Source organism: Manihot esculenta, chromosome 2 (assembly GCF_001659605.2).
Source record: "Manihot esculenta cultivar AM560-2 chromosome 2, M.esculenta_v8, whole genome shotgun sequence".
In the NCBI taxonomy this organism is placed as follows: domain Eukaryota; kingdom Viridiplantae; phylum Streptophyta; class Magnoliopsida; order Malpighiales; family Euphorbiaceae; genus Manihot; species Manihot esculenta.
In genome coordinates this window covers 16,208,438-16,230,279 of record NC_035162.2, presented here as the reverse complement: position 1 = coordinate 16,230,279, position 21,842 = coordinate 16,208,438, and the positions used below count along the sequence as shown (strand labels likewise).

Genomic DNA, 21,842 nt, shown 5'->3' with positions numbered 1-21,842 from the left:
TAATTAATATATCCTTGCATTTTATAAAATTAAAAATTTTAAAATTTTTAAATTTTATAATTTTGTACTCCGAGGCTTAGCCTGGTGGAAGTGCTTCATTGTTGTCTTGTGAGGTCAAAGGTTTGACTCCCCACCCCTATTTCAAAAAAAATTTTATAATTTTAGTTTGTTTAGCCTTGAATTTTATATCATGTAGTTTTTGAAATTGTAATTATTTATATTATTTAATATCTGTAATTTTAATTAGCTATTCTATTTAGTTTTTATAATTAAAATAAAAATAAATAAATTAGTATTTATTTGACATTTAAATTTTATGAAATATAAAAACTAAATAATTAATTTTGACAAAAAAAAATATATTTTTTTTTATTTGACCTGTCTTATTCACATCTAAAACAAGTTTCCTCTCTGCTTGGATGATTTTAAAAATCTTATTAATACTATCAATTTTTTATACATAAATTTATTAATATTTTTTTAATATTACTATCAACAATAAAAAATAATTATTCTTTGAAAAAAATTTTTTTTCTACAAAATAGAAAGAGTCTAAATAAATTTTATGAACAATGGTATATACTTATAAGCAAAAATAATTCGTGCTATGAACAGTGTGAATTTTTAAAGTGATTATTCAATGCTTTTTATTTTATTAATTAAAAAATATTTATTATATTAATTAAATTGAATTACTCTATCTAGTTTAATTTACACGTTAGAGTTTTTAATAAATTTTTAATTTTAAATCTTATTTTTATTGTTATGAATATGAAACAATGTGAACAATTAAAAAATAACAAATTTTAAATTGATGACTACAAAAATCTTAAAAGTCATATATTTATTCATATAAAATTATTAAAAAATATCTATTTAATTTGATTTTACTGAAATCAAATTGAATTAAAATAATTAAATTTTTTTACAATTCAACTTAAAAAAATAAATCAAAATTCCAAATGCATCGATTATTTCAATTTAACCCTAATGCCAGCTGCTTCAAAGCTACAATCAAATTTGGTACCTTACACAGAATTACCATTATTTATATATATATATATATTTATAAAGAATATAACCATTTTACGTGATTTCGCACAATCCTATTTTATAGGGCAAATTAATATTTTATACCATATTAAAAATTGTTAGTCATTTAAAAAGACTAATGCATTTTATTTTATCAAAATCATCAAAAAATTTAGTATTTTAATTGATATAAAAATATTTTAATATATTTTTTAAAATAATTAACTAATACATTTTACCGTAACACATAGATTAAATAGTTAATTTTTTTATTATTAAAAATAATATCATATTAAATCATGAGTTATCTAATTTTAAAAATAAAGTTTAAAAATTTATTTGATAAAAAAAAATTAAGCAAAAGGCATGGATTGAATTGGAATTATTTCGCTAATTCCAGAATTTTCACTTTTTCTTTCTGATTTCAAACCTCTTTTTCTCATTGCTCACATTCTAAACCACTAAAACCTTCAGCCATGACAATTTCTTTTCTTTTTTTTCCTATCAATACATTTCACAAAGCGTAAATGTTCGGCTTATTTGAATTTAAACCAACCATCATCAAAGCTTAAACAAATTAATGCACAAACAGAGCTTCCAACAAGTTTTCCATTTGAATAAAATGGATCACAACTGCTAAAAATCTTAAGACAATGTACGTAAACCAAATATATACAGTAATACCTGAAATAAACTTACTCTAGGCACATCTAAAAATAGTAAGAAAGCACATTTCAAGATCAAATTTTGCAAGCTTACAGCTTTGGGGAAACTGAGAACATCCCAACTCTCGCTCACATCTCAGCCAAGCATGACGGCATCCACCAAGGCATGATACTATGTTTTATCTGATCGCTTGAATTGCAGTTCAGGAAATGGTTTACTGGCAATATGAACAATGAAGGATGAAAGACACGGCAACAAGATCATGTTAAGTTAGCACTTGGTCTTCTTGCCACTGTTGAGTACTCTATGCAAATGGAAAGATTCACCTTGATCCCCATTCAAGGACCTTCTCACCAAACAGCAAACAGTAAGCTGCCTTAGTAACCTTTCGAGATACGAGTGTAAGCAGCCTTGTAAATCCTTAAGATTGGGATTTGTTGACAAGATCATTGCATTTACTGTGTCCGCCACAATCTCACGCTGTGATTTTTCAAGAAGATAGCCAACTGAGGACACCTGTGGTTGTTCATATGCCAGCAAAGCAACACAGTCCTGTACAGTGCAAGAGAAAGCAATGGATGAATTAGCCTTCGACATGGAAAACAAAGAAGCTAATTGATTACATAGTGTTTGGTTCAATTCTATCTTATAAAACTACATGGAATTCAATTGAATTCTAAATAGAATTTATTTGAAATGAATTTCATTGTTTGGTACGATACAACTTAAAATGCAGAATTCAATTAAATTCCACATAACTCATTTTTTCATTCCTAAACTACCCTTAAGAGTAAAATAAAAAAAATTCTACTCTATCAAAAAATTTTATATTTAATAAATTTGTAACTACTAACAAAATTATAAACCCATTAAAAACATACTAACAAATTTAAAATAAATTTTCAAGACTGGGAGATTTATATAATAAAATAAATAGTCTTATTAGTAAGAGAAAATAAACTTAAATATTATAAAATTAGAAAAATAAAGAAAATATATTATATAATTGTCTATATAGTAGGTAAATAGAAAACTAGTTTTTATAGTTTTCACTTTTATGACCAATAAAGTATAAGGGATAAATTAGTCCAAAAGATGTTATTGTGTAAATTTTGTGGAATTCATTTCAAATTCCATCAAATTTGATAGGAATTGATTTTAGTATAACCAATTCCATGGAATTGAATTTCTAGAATTGAATTCTAATTTTTATTCAAACTAAACCCATAAAACATGTAATTCAATTGAATTCCACAAAAATTTAGGAATTGGAATTGAACCAAACATAGCCTGATTGTATTCAAACCTACAGCATTACTATCCAACCCATTCTTATTGGAATAGAAGATGCCATTAGGTATGAGGACACAATGCTCATTTTCCACTTCTTAACTTTCAGAAGATTCATTGGTAACAGAATCGGAAAAATTCCACATTCCACCAACCATCGAAAGGAGGCTAAGCAATTGATCGAACATCAGAAAGTGAAGCATCCATCAATCTCCATTTTTTTTCACATGATATTCAAAAAATTCTGTTTTACTGCCCCGTCAAACAAAAAAGTTCTTTTTAAATCTAATCAAAACTAAAAAGAGGAAATATTTTTTGGAAGCTGGGAATCAGAGCCTTAACAAAGAAACATTTTTTCTTCTGATTACCACCAAGAACTAACTCTCTCATTTGCTCTCCCCTATGGAAGACTAAAATGCACAGATCAGCCTGTTTGCTAAGAACAACAAGAAATAAAACAATGAAAGGAGCCATTTCATTCCATGGTCAATTTTCATTCCATTTACCACAGCAAGCAGCAGTATTTTTTTCAATTCCAAACATAGCTGAAGCAACAATATCTGAATTGACCTAACAATTTCAATGAGTTTATAAATCTGCAAGGAGGAAAGTCTCCTGGAATTTAACAATCATCAATTGCATCTAAAAATCTGAAAAAAGTCATTCACATGCAGAACTAGAATTTCTTGTGGTCGAGTGCCTAAGACAGCACAATAACCAACTCTCCTGTAAAGAGTGAAGGCAGAATCCACTGCCCTTCCCAGATTATCAGAACATACATTTCTTAGGCACAAAATAATTTTTATTTGATAAATGAACTTTTTCGATACCTGAACTAGATCATCAAACCCAGGCAACTCAAAGAATTTAGCCAATTCATTCCTTCCATATTTCACAGCCTCCTCCAGAGATCCAACCTATACACATTGCATGTAATGCCATGTCAATAATTTTGTCAAAATATGCAACATAAACAAAATAGCATCATTAGTTGCATACAGAGATTAAAATATTGCACAGAGAATACATTCCAGCGCATAAGAGAGCCATTTAAATAATTACATTAGGAAATAGCCACAAATACAAGTAATAAAAGCACATGCAAAAGTTTTCCCTATATAAATTACAAAAGAAAATGTTGCAATCTCCAATTTCATCATGTGATACAGTAAGCTTTCAAAAAATAACATACATGTCAGTCCTAATCATCATCACCAGCAAAAAATTAAAAATCTCCTTTTAAAAAACAATAAAAAAATTATTCATAAACAAATTAACTAATCCAGAAAACATACTCGAACCAATTCAATAAATTTTTGACAATGAAGCAGAAAGCATGTAGCTGATCTTTCATCCTGCACAAAGGAAAAATAAGAGTTGAAACTAGAAGAAATCAGACTGAGTAGCAGTGATGGAGCGTTGATAGTACAATCAAACAAATTGCATTTACCTGAATAATCTGTGGATACCAATCACGGAGCTTACTGATTGCAGCATCAATGTCACCATTCCTGATTAGCTGCATTAATATAGAAAAGGAAAATATGTGAGCAAAACCAAAGCTTATATTCAAAAGCTAGGAAGGAGAAAAGCAATAGTACTTTATACAAAATACTAAAAGCAACAACATAGAGCTCAATTATTGAGGAATATGTTCAATGATAGCACATAGAATGATCACTTCAAGTAATGAGACGATGATCAAACATAATTTAAAGAGAGATTTTTTATTTTATCAAATGAGGCTTATGCATATGATGTTTCTAAAAGGTTTCCATTCGAATTTTGTCTTTGGGAGAACAAAATTAAAAAGCATTATTCCATAATTTAAAACAAGATGGCATATAATCAAATTACAATTAACAAATCTTTCCACAAAATAAAGACCAACAGAAACTGATTATATTGTTAGTACCTTGCCATGCATCCTTCTAAAAAGTTACACTATTAGATTAAAATCTGCACAAATCTGTTCTTAACAAATAGTATAGTTAAATTAACTTCCAAATGCAATCACCCTCGCAAAAATCATTGCTTAGTTTAGGGTTGAATAACAGAAAATGCTAAAAAGCACTTTTAAAGTCTGAAGGAAAAAAGCTGGACTTGTATTTATAAATAAAGCATCTTCCAAAACTCAAAAATATACCAGGTGCACAAAAAAGAAGCCCATAAAAATGTTTAGAAGATGGAAAAATAACAATAGAGAAAGAACATCTACAAACACATCATAGAACAAGAGGGGAAAGCACCAATGCCCCACAGGAAGGCATCATCTTTGTTTTTAATCTCAATGCTCAAGTCTGTGTGCCAGTGTCACAAAATCCCAACTTTTCCCATCAAACTTAATGGTCCAATAATCTAATGCCACAATGATGCTTTTTTCTACACCAACCAGCACTCCTTGTGCCTTCTCTATCAAGTTATGAACTCTTTAACAAATCATGGCATGAATGCAAAAGCAAAATAAAGGAACATAAAATGCCAAGGAAATTGAGTATCATGCAGAAAATAGTCAAACACTGCCCTTCTTTTTTAGAAATGCCAAATGACTAGAGGAAGCCACTATGATTCCTATCTTTAAGAATGAAGAGACATTGTAAGTTATACAAACTACTGAGGCATTAAACTAATAAGCCACACACTGAAGCTAATTAAAAGAGCATTGAACGCAAGCTTAGGGACACTAGTGAAGTATTAGAGACCTATCTTTCTGCAAGAGAATTTTATAGAGAGAAAAAGGACCCCCACATGGTATTCATTAACACAGAAGACATGAGAGTGTGCTAAGGGAAGTTATTTGGTGGATGTTGGAGAAGAAAGTAGTTCCTCTCAAAAACATAAATACCATTAAGGTCATTTCACGTAAAGAGACAGACAAGTTCCTCATTACAGTGGTTTAAGATAAGGGATTGGCTTTGAATTCATATCTGTTAATCTTAGTTATGGATGAGCTAACTGGTCACATTCAAGATGATATTCTATGATGCATGTTATTCATATATGATGTTTACATTAATGGATGAAACTAATGAAACAGTTAACCAAAAGTTAGAGTTGCAGAAAAGGAATCAAGAGTAAGGGTTTTATTCTAAGTAGAAGTAGGACAATATACGAATAGCCAGTTTAGCTCTCATAAAAGGAATAGAGATGAGGTTCGATTGAATACATATTTGGCACTAACACACAACCAATTCAAGTGCGAAGGTCAAATGATCACAACAAGATGGTTGAAGCAGATGTGAAGGTAAATTCTATAGAACTGTGATCATGCTAGTTATGTTGTATGAAGGTGAATGTTGGCCATATAAGGTACAATATACACATAATATAAGTACGGCAAAAATGTGGATGGTAAGATGGATATCTGGTAACAAAATAATGGATAAGATTAGGAATAACCATATTTGCAAGAGAATGCAGGTCACACACACTGCAGATAAAATGAGAGGGGATTGATTAAGATGGTTTCTCCATACCAATGTAGTGCACTGAATGCCCCAAATATAAGTGGGATAAGTTAGTTATAGAAGGAATGAGAAGGGAAAGGAAGAGAATCAAAAGATTTACAAAATTTGGACACTAATACAAATTGATTTCAAACAGAGTTGAATGGCCAAAAATGATCCATACAACCAACGTCACATCAACTAGTTTGAAATTAAGAATTAGTAGAAGCAGTTGTGCTGCTGTAGTCACATAAGCGTAGAAGATGTTTTTAAGCAAAAAACTAAAACTTCCAAAGGAACACGGACTTTCCAAATGCTCTCCATGGATGGAAAAGTCTACCTCTTTCCATTCATCAACTAAGATCCTTTAGTAGCTCTCTTATTCTATGCTATAGCAAATCTAATGACACATCTTTAACAGTTTCTTTTACTCCCCGAGTAAAAGAAGGAAATAGGGAGAAAAAGGCTTAGGTTTTTCATGTCCAAAAATGAGAAAAGAAAGGAAGAACACTTCTCAACAAAAAGATACACGGAGAGATACATTTATTCTTAAGCTAAATAGCCATCAGCTCTGTAGTCAGATAATATTTCTTAAAAATAAATGTCACCTGATGGAAACTACTAAATAAATAGAAACCTCGTTCTCTAACAAATACATACCTGTCGAAGAGTTTTCCTCTGGTTTAATGCATACATGATGTCTTGCTCATCAAACCCATTCTCTTGAGCTATATATATAGGAGGAACAGTACTTTTACTAGCCAAGTCAAATGAATTGAGAGTCTCCTCATAGCCATAATGTAGTAAGTAGGAGCGAACAAGTCTGCTCATGAAACACAAATAAATCATGGACTGATGAAAATAATAAGATATATATAATAACCAAATCAACAATTCCAGCTTCTGAATGATACAAGATTGGCTACCAAGTTAATCATTTGCAGTCACACATGGCTCATATGTTGATACAAACGATGAATCAATAAGAAGCTCAGAATGAGTTCCAAATCAGAAATCCAGCTCTATTTCAAAATTTAAGCAATGGTAATTATTATAGTTAAGCAGCAAGAACCTGCTCATAACATGTTGCATCATATCATTTAAATGAACCATGGAAAAAAATTCACAAATGAATACATTGTGCAGAATATTTTATCAGATTTATAATAGGTATCAACATTTAATATAACAAAACTATACCATGATACACAAGTAGAGATGTCCATCATCGGCGGTCATTAAGATTTTAAGCCATGCAAAAAATTTCAGCGAAAATAAAGCAGTAATAATTGGTTGAGGATCAGAAAATGGAATGATCCTTGATATTCACAATTTTAGATCAATTTTGTTGTTCCTAAAAGACCAAATAAAGGTGATGTGAGAAACCAAAATTTGGAAAAGAAGCAAAACTGAGAACTATCGTGTAAGAGAATGTATCGAGAGTAATATAAGGCAGAAACACAAGATATACACAAAACTCCAATAACAGGTAATTATTCACTTTAAAAAGTGTTTGGCCTAGCTTATAAGCTCTAAAACTCAAATGACTTATTTGTTTATAACAACATAACATACTTATAAGCAGCTTATAAGCACAAAAAAATAATCTGGTCCCCCAGCTTTTTATTTTGATGTTTATAAACACAATAAGCAAGCTAGTTTGCCTAATTAAATTATTGTATTGTCCTTATTAAAAATTTTAAATTATAACATACATCTTCATTTAATGAAAAAATACCTTATATCCCTTTTAGTCATTTCGTAATAAATGTGCTTTTAAGCTATTTTAACCAAACACATCATCTTTTATTTATTACTGTTGACCAACATAGAAAATTCCTAATCAGGAGGATTTAGAATCTTTAAAATCTTAATTAGACTTGATTATAAAAATTTTATTTTTATTGTAAACATTTCAAAATTAGATTGATTCTTTATGCATAAATACTCAAACCTTGTAAAGATCAATTCAATTGGAATAGAATAAAAAATTCTTTCCAAAATTCTTTATGGTATCAAAGTTTTGCCAACATTATTTGGTATAACGGTTCACAGAGTTAGGATTGTTATAGATCAAACTTCTAGACAACTCTAAACTGACACCGCCCATACCAAGAGAGAACCCATGAGATTTCGGGACTATTCCCAGCGTCGCATCTCCGTTCCGGCCACACGGGTGAGCTCACGTGCCACCACAGTTTCTGCTCTCTTTCCAGGAACTGGCGCGTGGATCGCTCTCCGGTGCTTCTTTTCGGCAGCCTCCCCTTCACGTTGCACCTCTGACTAGCCCATACCCATGCTTTTTCACCGGTGAACAGCAGTTCTTTCTTTGGTGAACATCCGCTTTTTTTTTTATTGACAGAAGAAGGATGGATTTTTTTCTTGAAATAGCAGTGAATGGCAATGGCAGTGAAAAGTGTGGGTAATGTAAGGACTTCTGATAATATTTTTGTCTCATTTCTTGATTTTGCTCCATGAATTATTAATTGGTGCAAATAAATACACGACAAACTCCTCTAAAAGCTTTCTTAATTATTTTCCATGTCTACAAAAAAATACGCAAATGGTTCTTTCACTCATATCTCTAGAACCATTTCTATTGTTTATACTCTAAATATCAAGTTATCCTCTATTCTCCATGTTTCTTGTTTTTCTGTTAATCTTTTATCTATTAGTGTAAAATTGAAATTTTTTTTTCTGACTATTGTGTTATTTAGGACCTTCAAACTGGAAAGAGAATTGGCAATTGTAGAATGCATCATAGCTTATATATATTGGAAAGAAATCTGAGTTTGAATTCACCTTAACCTCTTTCAGGAAGAAATCAGGATGTCAACCAGAAAATCATACAATGGCATCAACGGTTAGGACACCCATCCTTTTTTGTTTTAAAGAAACTTTATCCTGATTTATTTTATAAGACTTAGTGTGATTTTTTAGTTTGCGATGCTTGTGAGTATGCTAAGCATACAAGAACCTCTTATCCCTCAAGTAACAATAGGTTTTGTGATTATTCATTTTGACGTTTGAAGACCTACTCAAATGGTTTCACTATCTAGTAATCGTTGGTTTGTTATTGTTATTGATTGTTGCACTCGCATGACTTGAGTTTATTTGATAAGGGCAAAAAGTGATGTGTTTTTTTGCTTTTAATCTTTTCACAATATGGTTTGTACTCAATTTGATGCTAAGATAAAAGTTTTGAGAACTGATAATAGCACAGAGTAAGTTGATGGTTGTTTTTCTGCTTATCTGGAGTCTAATGTGATACTACATCAAACTAGTTGTCCTTACACTAGTGCCCAAAATGGTATTGCTGAAAGAAAAATAAACACCTGTTGGAAATAGCCAGATCTCTTCCTTTTACCATGAATCTTCAAAAAACTTATTGGGGGGATACAGTCTTAGCCACAACTTATCTTATTAATAAAATGCCTCTCAAAACTCTTACCTTTAAAAGTTCTTTAGAGATGCTACAAAAAGAAAATACTTATACCATTTCACCAAAAGTGGTTGGGTGCACGTGTTTTATTTTGTTCATACTAAGACGGGTGAAAAGCTCGATCTAAGAACTCTTAAATGTGTATTTGTTGAGTATTCTCCCAGATATAAGGGTTACAACTGTTACCACCCTCCATCTAAAAAATATTTTGTCAGTATGGATGTTACATTTAGAGAGATTGAATTTTACTTTAACATTACCCCATCACCTCCTCAGGGAGAGGACAATGAGAGAAGAGATGTGTTAACAAGCCAAGATGATTCCTAGTTCTATAACTCTAGAATTTTTTACTCAAAAAAGACTACTATAAGGGGGAGACTATTGGTGATCAGAAAGAGAAAAAAAAAAAAAAAATTGGGCGTTTGGATAACCCAAATTTAAGAAGATACTCAAGAAGAGACAAAACAAAAGGAGAAGTGCAGCCTACTTAGTATCATGAATCTTTCTCTTCTCCCTCTTATCCGTTTGGTGAGTCAACTCTAAACCTTGAGCCCATTAATGATCTGAATAATCCAATTGCTCAATGAAAAAGAGTTAGATCTTGTATAAAACACTCTATTTCTAACTTCATCTCTTATTATTTTTTTGTCTCCGTCCTATAGAGCCTTTACTTTGTCTATTTCCTCTATGTCTATCCCATCATATTGGAAAGAAGCTCTCAAAGATTCTAATTGAAATGGAGCAATGATTGAAAAATGGAAAGTTTTGGCTAAAAATGAGACTTGCAGTTGGTGACTTCTGCCTGGAAAAAAGCCAGTTGGCTGCAAATGGGTGTTTACTGTGAAACACAAAGCAGATGGATCAATTTAAGAAACTTCTAGCTCAAGAATTTGAAATTAAGAATATAGGAAAGCTTCAGTATTTCTTGAGAATTGAGGTTGCCAGATCAAGGAAGGAAATCTTTATTTATAAGAAAAAATATATTTTGAATCTCTTGAAAAATCTCTTGGAAGAAGCTGGTATATTAGACTGCAAACCAACAGAAACTCCCATTGAGAGCAATCATAAGCTACAAGTAAAGATTTGTGAATCAGTAGATATTGGCAGATATCAGAAATTGGTAAGCAGATTGATTTATCTTTCGGATACTCGACCAGACATAGCATATGCAGTCAGCTTAATCAGTCAGTTTATGCATGATCCTTGTGAGTCTCACATGCAAGCTGTTTTTTGCATTTTGTAATACTTGAAATCTACTCCTGGAAAAAGTCTCTTATTCTCTAAATACGATCATTTTTGCATACACGCATTCACAGATACAGATTAGGCTGGATTCCCTGATGATAGGAAGTCGACTAGTGATTACTACACACCTACGGAAAGAAACCTTATCACTTGGAGAAACAAGAAGCAAAATATTATTACTCGATCAAGTGCTGAAGGGGAATATAGAGGGATGGCATAAGGTGTTTGTAAACCCCTATGATTGCAGAGATTGTTGGAGGAATTGAAACTGTTAGAGAGGGTCAAATTGCTCTTGTATTGTGACAACAAAGTTGTCATCAGTATAGCTCACAATTAGGTTCAATATGATCGAACAAAACACACAAAAATTGATCAGTACTTCATTAAAGAAAAGTTAATAAATAGTGTCATGAGATTAGATCATGTGACTTCCGATGAATAGTTAGCTAATGTGTTTACCAAAGGACCCAGTAACAAGACCTATCATACAAGACCTATCATACCTGATTTGCTGATTTGCGAATTGGACATGTGTGATATCTATGCACCAATTTAAGGGGAAGTATTGACCAACATAAAAGATTCCTAATTAAGAGGTCAGATCTTTAGAATTCTAATTAGACTTGATTATAGGGATTTTATTTTTATTACAAATATTCCTAAATTATATTGATTCTTTGTGTATAAATACTCAAACCTTATATAGATCAATTCAATTGGAATAGAATAAAAAATTCCACTCAAAATTCTTCAATTACTTATAAGCACCTGTACCAAACATGTAACAACTTAACATCTAAAGTGCTTATAAGCTCAAATAAGATTATAAGCACTTGATGCTTATAAGCTAAATTACATAATCTAAGCCAAACATCCTCTTAAAACAGTCCAATCCTGAGAAACTAATAGAGAGTGTTACTTTTCAGCTCTAAGATTCAGCCCTACTTCCACCCTCAACTTAACCTTCTTCTTCCTTTTTTTTTTTTTGGATCAAGAAAACTTATTGAAGGAGATCTACCGTCTTTGCCATACATGCATTTAACTTTGTGGCTCTCTAGCTCAAGAGCTTCCTAGAAAGTAATCAAGGCACTTCATACCAAAGCTTAGTTCCCTCATTCCTGATTCCAGGACGTTTGATGTCAATACAACACCAGCACATTTTATTCCATCCTTTTGTCACTCGAACTAAAACCGAAGAGTATGAATACATAGTTTGAATTGATAAAGATCAAGATTATAAAAGATGAAAAGAAAAAGGAATCACAGTGCCGACATAAACAAAGAGGGATTGATTGCTTGGCCGCCAGTAATAAATTTCTAAATATTTCACAAAGCACAAATACCTACAATCAAAAGGAAGAAATGGCTTGTTTAAGCGAGGGTCATTTTTGTTGTGAACTTACCCATAACTGACATTTGGCGGCAAGGATATCTTTTCAATTGCAATTTGTTGCTTTGACCTTTCCTGTGCTTCATATTCCTAATCAAAGAATATAAAAATAAAGACAAGGCAAAATTAATAATGCAAACTTTTACTTTTACAAAATGCCCTATTTTACAAATTGCAAATTTTCAACATGAGCAAATTAACTAAGTTCATTGTTTTATTTAGTTTAGCACAGATTTATACACTAATGAAATATACATCAAGACTACCCGGCCATAAGATATTATGCAATCAAACCAAATAATTATAACACCAATAACAGCAAATGAAAAGTAATATATGTATTTTGGGCCTAAGCAGTGTATGCTTTTCCAGCTGTACAAAATGAAGTATTGCATGATAGGCAAGCCTAAAAACGTAAACTTCAAATATTAGTTTCCACACAAACAAAATTTTATCTTATCGGTTACTATAAACAACTTTAAGTGCCAGGACAAATGACTCTCAAGTCTCAAGAAGCAAGTGACGAAAATATAAAAAGGTACATTACAAATTAATCTGTCTCATGACATATGCCAAAAAACACAGGTTAGTGCTGCATTTCTGATGAGAAATGATTCAGTATTTAAGGTTTGATTTTGTAACATAATAGGAGTTTCTGCTATGAAATGTAATGTAGTAATTTAAAACAATCTTGTCCCTTCAATTTAATTTTGTTAACAAAATTGTCCCAACAATCAAATTATATATTTAAGTAATAATTTATTTCATATTTAAAAAATTATATATTTTATAAAAATGTTTTATAATTATAATTATTATTTATATTTTTTTCTAATCATACATCCAAATTTTAAACTAGTTTCGAAAAATTATACAGGTTTATTTTTTATATATAATTTTCATTTTAAATTAAAATGAAATTTATACAATTAAATTTTTATACAGGTTTATTAAATTAATTTATAAAAATAATTTTCATACAGGTTTATTTGTTCTAATCATACATCCAAATTTTAAACTAGTTTCAATAAATTATACAGGTTTATTAAATTACTTTTTTAATAATTAATTTAAATGAAAATTTAATTTAAAATATAATTTGTTGAGAATATTTATGAATTATAAAGAAATTATAGCTCTATATGGTTTATGTATGATTATGTATTGTCAAAATAATCTATACTTAATCATATAAAAATTAAGCTTTATTATAATTTTCTCAAACATAATGCTAAGAGTACTTTAATAATTATTCTTTTATTGAAATATATTACCATAAAAAAATTACACAAAATTGTAAATCATAACATATAAAAAAATTAGAGTTCATTAAAACACATTGTTTGTTGTTAATTATCTTTTACTATTTGAAAAAACACAGTATCTAACTATTTTTAGTATTTTATATAGAAATAATTAGAACTACAAAAGTAGTTAATATTTTCATAAATTATATAATTATTAAAATATAAAAATAATGAATTACTTAAATAAATTTAGATATAGAGACTACAATTATTTCAATAAATTTTAGATATAGAGACTATTTTGTTAACAAGGAGTAAATTATTTCAAATAGAAAACAAAGTAATGGAATTAGTAGTCAGCATCAAACTTCAGAAACTAGATCTTTTCTCATCTGTGATTTTTGACACACCACAAGGCACAGGCACTAATTTATATTTTACCCCGAATTAAAAAAATTGTCTGCAAACATAAAATGAAATTCACCACCTCAATACAAAACTTTGTTTACCTATCGTATCATAAATGGCAAATAGAAGGGCAGACATTTTAGCTTGTCACTATTCTATAAATACAAACTTGAATTTCCTAAGCTTTAGTATGATCTTGCACAAAGAAGAAAGATAGGACATCTTGCCTTAAGATCAAAAGCAAATTGTTTCTGCCCAAAGTTGACTTCAATCCTGCCAGATGGAAATCATATGTGCAGATTAAGAAATCAGAAAATTTACCTACATATAAATATAACCATAATTAGAAACTAGAAGGAAAAATTTATAGAAACTTTAACAGGACTATCAATTATATCATGTCAGAGAGAAAAAGTGCCACAATAGACAATGGGGTGCATACATGATGCATAGAGTATAACTACAATTTTGTCAGTGTAAGAAAATATTGAGTGGGATGAAAATTTTCTGCAGAATTTATAAATATATTATAGAACTCCAAATGTACAAACTAAACTTCAACAAAAAAAATGCACAAAATAAACATTTTCAATCATAAAGCTGAACTGCTTTTGGCAGAAATTTAGAAGCAAACAGTTTCTTTTGGGCAGGAAGAAACTGATATCATACAGAAGCATTTCAATAGTAATCAACAACCTCCAACATATTGCAAATCTCAAAGCTGAACAGTTTGGATGGGAGGATAACAGGAGGAAAATAAAAGATTCTCAATTATGAGGGAAAATAATTTATGCTTCAATATAGGGAGGAAAATAATGAAAGGAAATTATTTTTGAATGAAAAATTATAATTTTATCCTTAAAAAAAAGAACCCAGAAATATAGGATTCTTTTTGCAATAGTAAACATTTTCCTCCCATTTCTCTCTGTAGTTATTAAAGGCTCAACGCGTATTAAGGTGTGAAAGGGTCTTGAGGCCTAGGGGCAAGGAGGAAGCGCACCTTTGAATGAGCTAAGGTGCAAAATGTAATAAAAAAATTAAAGCTTAAATAAATAAAGAATAACCATAAAATAACAACAACAATAGATGTACCTCTATTTAATCAAACTTATCAAAATCACCAATCTACAAAACACTAATAAGCATAAAAAAAGCATAAAATACAGACTTTACGATTAATATCCCTTTTTTACAACTTGTTAGAAAATAAAATAAATACATACTTTGGACATTCAGAAACACCTTAGATTTTTTGATATTCACAAATAAATGCAAAAATAGCCTACTGTTGTTAGAAAAACCGAGAAAAAACAATTTGAGATAACCTAAAAATAGCATACTTAAATAACATGTTAACATTACTTTATGAATTGATGGTAAATAATCAAGAAACAAATTAACTAAATGATATGTTAGTGTTTTTTTTTGGGGGGAAAAGAAATATCAGAAAAATGTTGGAATAAGAAACCCATGTAACAGTAGTAGTAATATAATTTTTATAAAAAGACAATTTTAGATAAAGTAGAAACAAAGAAGTCCAAAAACCAGTTAAATAAAAGAATAATAAGAAAATATTGAAAACAATGTATGAGAAGAAGGATAAAAGAACCAAGAGTATTGAAAATGGAAATACGTGAGGTTTGTAATTGTAGTTTCATGAGATTTTGGGACTGGTTATCACCAGCAATATTAATTCTAAAAACTTCCTAACGTGTCAATATCTGATTTTGCTAGATAAGCAATTTTTGGATCAAGTGGTAGAATTTTTGCTAATGGAGGTGCTCGAGGAAGGTGGAAATAAAGAATGTGCTCCTTTCTGGAGCCTAGCGCCTGGTCCAAGGCGCACACTTAGGTGCATAAGGCAAATGCCTGGAGAATATTACCCACTTTTTCCTGTAGTGGTGCTAGGGTTCAGACCTGGTGAGCCTTGAGCCTGAGGCATGGCTTTAATGACTGCTTCCCGAGAAGATGGATGTGGAAATTGAAATTTATTTTTCGTTCAAAATTTTCTCGTCTCACAAATTATTTCTCAACCAAACATAATAGAAAAGAAAATAAAGTTATTTTCCTCTCAAATTTTCCTTCCTCTCTTATTTTCCCTTCATCCAAAGCTCCAAACAGGTGTTAGAGTGTGATTAACCATTTATAACTAATATGTCAAGTACCTTCTCCTAGTTCTCTGAAACCTGAATGCACACAGCTTGGGTTCAATATGCAATCCAGTAACATATAGTGAGGCCAAAATATATATGCAGTACTCATGTGACATACCCAAACTGAGAACACCATGTGATGGGGAGTTGAACTAGATAAGTCATCTTCATTGAAGCCAAAAGTCTTGCAAATTTGTTTTGTAAAGCATATAGTGCCTTTGCTAACCAAATTATAACCATATACTCATTTGGCAGAACGATCAACAATAATGATCCTATGAGAAACTCCAGGTGAAAATACCCATTTCTCATCTTATAACAAAGTTAAAATGTCAATTGCAGCACAAATGATTGTGCATAACATTTTGACATGCTGACAAAAAAAGAACTTACACCATCACTCCAAATATAAGACAAAACAGTTCAACATTTATTTTACTAAGGCTCAGTTTGTTTCATGAAAAATATTTTTCCAAAAACCACTTTTCAACCTTTTGTCACATATAGAGTGCTTGGGAACATTAATCAACAGAAAATCTTTTCTTTACCAATGGTAAAACCATACATGGTCAAGGAAAATGACTTTTTTCTGTCAAACTAAGAAGTCATTTTCTGGCATATCAGCTAATAAAACAGGAGGGCAAATACAAAGGAATTCACAGTTACATATCCATTAGTTCACCATGCACAAGCAATCATCCAAATAAACAGTGGCTGCCACTCACCTAATCACACTTTATCCATTTTTTCGCATAACTCTCTCTCTCGGTCTCTCCACACGCACAGCAGCAGCCTGCTGCCTGATCACAATTTACCCATTATAGCCACACCATAGACAAAACAAATTATCTTTCCCAAAAATGTTTTCCTCAAAAAAATTTCTATAAATCTGAAAAACATGTGCAACCTAAATTTAGTTTAGCTTTGCTTTTGTTTACTTAAAATCTATCAAAATTTTTGTATTATTTACAAATTCACGGCAAGATGTTTCATTGCTGAAAAGCTTGACATGCTTAGTAGTGAGTGAAGGCTTCGCTGAAAAGATAAACTCAACCACCATGTGAACCTAGATGAGAAAGGAAATGTTATTTAGGCAGGTGGCTATGCATCACAAATGCTTCCAGAAGAAACCCAATGCACAAATATTGTATTCATGAAAATGAAAAAAAATAAAAAAGGACTCAAGATGTCAATCCATATAATCAATTAACCTCACCAATCAAATTAAACAGCCAACAGAACTACTTCCATGGTGCCTACAAAATCCAGCAGGCAAAATGTTCCAAAAAATAAGAGCTAAAAAGCATTAATATTTAAAGGAGAACATACTCTTCATTCTGGCTGTGAACAGCAACAGTAGGGAACAAGGAACCTTTCATTTCATTACCCACCGCCCCGACTACTGCTCCATTTTTACTACAACATAAGAACACATGTAAAGGTAAGATTTTCGGAATAGAAGGTGAATGTCGTACAGTTATACATGCAACAGTACTTCTAATCCAGCAACAAATACACTAACCAAAGTGGGCACTGTCTTACGTGAAAAAGAGTTCCTGTGAAACATAGTTAATTCCAGCACCAACTGTATCTTTGGCTGTAAAGGTTGGGCCAAAAGGCTCTCCCTTTCCTTGTCCACGATACAAATATCCATCATCTCCATGATATCCGCAACTGTTTGCTTCCCAACTGGCAGTTGGTAAATAGTAAAGGATTACATTTCAAAAACTTGCATTATTTTGAGAGGAAAAAAAATCACATTAACAGCTAAGGATCTTTCTTCCACAACTTTTTGGAGGCAAATTTACATGGCCATCATAAAACCCATACAAGTACCCAGCTTACCTGAATCTCCTCCATGTCAGTTAAGGCATCCAAAAAGGTTTTACATTTTTGTCAATGTTGTAAAATAGGACCTAAGGGCTGATACACATTTGAAGCCAGAGGTAAGGCACTTCGCTTAGGCACAGGCACATGTACATTCTAGGATCTTTGGGCAAGAAAAGACGCATCTTACATGTGAGTCACTAGATTTGATGAATTCTTTTCTTTTTAATGGTATATTAGATCACATGCATTGTTTCTTCGTACTGTTATAGCAGTAGATGAGATGTCCAGAAGAATTGTAGACAAATAAATAAGCACAGGGGCTAGAAAACAGAGAGGCCGCAAGTATCATTCTAATCTAACCTTTATCTTCCCACCGCATACTATTGGACACACGGTTTTTGCACAATAGGATAAAGCTCTCAAATTAGAGATGATAAGTTAAACAAAATACTATTATGGTTTTATTTTTGTATGCTTTCCTTCTAAAATGTGCTTCATTTCTACATAACATAAATTAGATATATTTTACTTCAAAAACCTCACTCAAGTACACACCTACTTTTGTGCCTTGTCCATAAGTTCCTAAAAGCCCCAATACCACCCATAGTTGTCAAAAAACATATGCCTAGGCTCAAGACTCAAGTGGGATATTGACCATGTTCCTCTGGCATCCTAAGTGAGGCACTGTTCCCAAGGCATGCACTTGTTAGGGAAGCCTGGGCATTGCACCTTCAAGTCTTGAGGGACATTAGATTTCTCCTTACTAGTTATAGTTGGTTTTACCTTAAACCTCTCATATGGTTACTTTGTGCCATGTGATTGATTTTAACTACTATGGGGCATTGGTATTTTCTATATCAATAAAATACAAGCTATTAAATTGAATCGACCCCTAAAAGTTACATATAACAATACATTACCCGCCCTTATTCCAAAATAACAAAGTGATATATCTTCCCTTTAAGTCAATTCAACTGTTTGAGCACCAACAAGCAGAAGTGCTTCTAGCTTTAGGGTTAATCGCTGCAAATTATAAACAATAAGAGACTAATTTAGAGGAGATGGAGAAAGAGGAAGATAAAATTGAGGGCCTTAACTTAATGAAGCGGAAGAAGAAGAAGACCTTTTGGCTTGACAACTGACACTGAAGAGGCTTACCATTAGGTTTTCTTGAAGTAACCCGAAGAGGAGAATTTAAGGTATTATGGTATTTTGTCTTCATATTGAATAAACTGAAGGGCGGTTTCTTTCTTCCCCCTTTTTTGTGCACATGATATACACTAGCCTTAAATGTTAACAGTTTTCTTTCTAGTATTAATATTTTTCCAATGAAATTCTTAATGCTTTGGGAAGTCTATGACTTATGATTGAGAACATTCTAATGCAGGATGAAAGAGCAATAAAAAGGCTAGTGCACATTTCTGAAGTAAACCTTAACCACCTGGAATCTACCAGGAACATAAATTTGGAGTACACCATAATGTAAAAGAACTGAAACTTGAATATCTCAAATCCAAAAGATGCCAATTTATAAAATAGAATCCTAGTTGTACTTGGACATGTTTATTAAATAGGAACCCTAAGATTACATGAAAAAGCAGAAACTAAAAGCTTAAGCTAAATAAAATTAAAATTAGAAGAATTAAATTAGAAGTGCATAATATTTACCATAAAATAATAGAGGCACCATACCAAATAAACAAGTATTTAAGACACATGTTAACGACTATGAATCTCACATTCCTTGAGCAATAGCCTGTGCCTCAGGCAACCTAGCATCAACGTGCATTGCACGACAGCATTATTCTTTAATAATAATTCAAAATATAGGAGATGTATTCTGGGTTTTCTCTATTTCCACTTAGAACTCACTCAACATGGGAACAGCTTTTCTGATCAAGGTAATGACAAAAAATAGTGAAAGCAATGAAAGCCACTCAGAGACAGTATATCACTTATTGAACAGAGGGAGCTATTCCCTTCAACATGCCAACCAAGTTCTTCAATGACATATAGCACATACATTTCAGTTGGCGACTCAAATTCTAGCTTGGTTACATTTTAAGGTTAATTCTTATAGTCCGTTTCTTCACACTCCTTGATTACTTAACAGTTGTTCTAACCAGAATTTGGCTAATACCCCAAATGGTCAACTAATGAAGACTTTTTTCCCTTCCAATTTCTATTAAACCAAGCAGACCCCAATTATATACACTTGACTCAAGTTCCTTAATCTTCTAAGGCTATAATTGACATGGGATCTTCATTATTCTTTCATTTACAAAGCATTTCTCCACAACCACACAGACAAGATCAATTTCATTACAGTAGACGGACCTCCTATGAACCAAACGCACCTACACTAGCTTCAATTTCCTTTGATTTTCGCCATCCCCTAACGAATACAGAAACTAAAATCGAAACGAAATTTCTAAATTCAACCAGAAAAAAAAAAAGAAGGGAAAGTTACCCGGGCTGCCTCCGCATCTTAAAGCTCTCATTAGTGAAACCAATAGCAATCTGCCCTTTAGCCCCAGCATTTTTAACATAAATCTCGAAGTAATAAACAAGCCGCTTAACAGGAGCAGGCTTATTGGCTTGAACAGCGCCGACATCGTGGCCGTGAAGGTTAACATTCGTGTACTTAACAGAAAGCTTGTCGGTGGACATCACAAGAAACCCTCCGGAGCTGTTGATCGTGTTGAGCTCAGTAGGTTCATCCTCCCGGTCTTCCTCGTCCATCATCGTCGATGCACAAGGAGTTCCCAGTGCCGGTGAGGACTGCCGCGCGAGCTTCAGAAAGTAGGAGCCCAGATCTTGATGGTGATTGAAATGAGCAGTGTTGCTGCCATTGGAGGTGCTGGTGGGGGTGGTGGTGGTGTGGTTCAAGTTGCTCATTCTGAAACCCTAAGTGGTTCCTAATGGATCATTAGCTGCAAATCTTAGGGATTGTAGAGGGGCAGAGAGACTGAGGAGAAGGCCGGGAGAGGGTCCCTTTCCTTTGAGGGGATGATGGTTAATTTCTTTCGTAGTCCCTACCTTCCAACTTTATTGCAAATTTCTTAAACTTCAATATGGTAGACTGTTATTAAATCTCTACATTTTTTAAAAATTTATTAGTTTATTTTTATTTTAAATTTATTTAATTAAAATATTTAATATTTTAAAAAATTTAGCTATTTATTTCTTCTGTTAAAATTATATTAAATATTTATATTATTTCATGCATATAATATTAATTATATATATACTTAATTTTATAATTTTAAATATTTATATTATTTAATTTTTTAAATAAAATTAAAATAAATTGATTAATATGTTGTTTTTTTACAAAATAACTTAAATTTTTTATTTATAAAATACATAATTATTTTAATTGAATAATTTTAAAATAAAAATAAATTAATAAATTTCTTAAAAATCTAAAAATTTAATAGTAATTCTCCCTTGTTCCGACGGTACAGTAAATTTATATTCAATTTTTTTTTTCTTTACTGAGATATTTAAATTTTACTTATTGTGTTTACATTGATCAATGTACAAAATTATCCTTCAATTTTAATTTCACTTAATATTTTTTCATCTAAATGAACGTATAAAATTGTCCATAAATTTTAATTTATATGATAAAATTTTTTAAATTATAATTTAAAATAATTAGTTTTCACATTTAAAAAATTTACTAATTAA

At 31.4% G+C, this 21,842-nt stretch overlaps 1 protein-coding gene across 1 annotated transcript; it reads right to left on the bottom strand.

Annotated features, from left to right (window-relative positions):
• Positions 1–1,623: 1,623 nt before the first annotated feature.
• Positions 1,624–21,197, bottom strand: LOC110609458 (ran-binding protein M homolog). The gene is made up of 10 exons (XM_021749035.2): positions 20,620–21,197; positions 17,862–18,008; positions 17,649–17,735; positions 14,394–14,439; positions 12,525–12,601; positions 7,095–7,257; positions 4,439–4,507; positions 4,284–4,343; positions 3,819–3,905; positions 1,624–2,250 (listed from the first exon to the last, which is right to left on the bottom strand). Exons 1-10 carry the CDS (start codon positions 21,045–21,047, stop codon positions 1,969–1,971), a joined length of 1,446 nt encoding a protein of 481 aa, XP_021604727.1. The 5' UTR covers positions 21,048–21,197; the 3' UTR covers positions 1,624–1,968.
• Between the last annotated feature and the right edge of the window lie 645 nt (positions 21,198–21,842).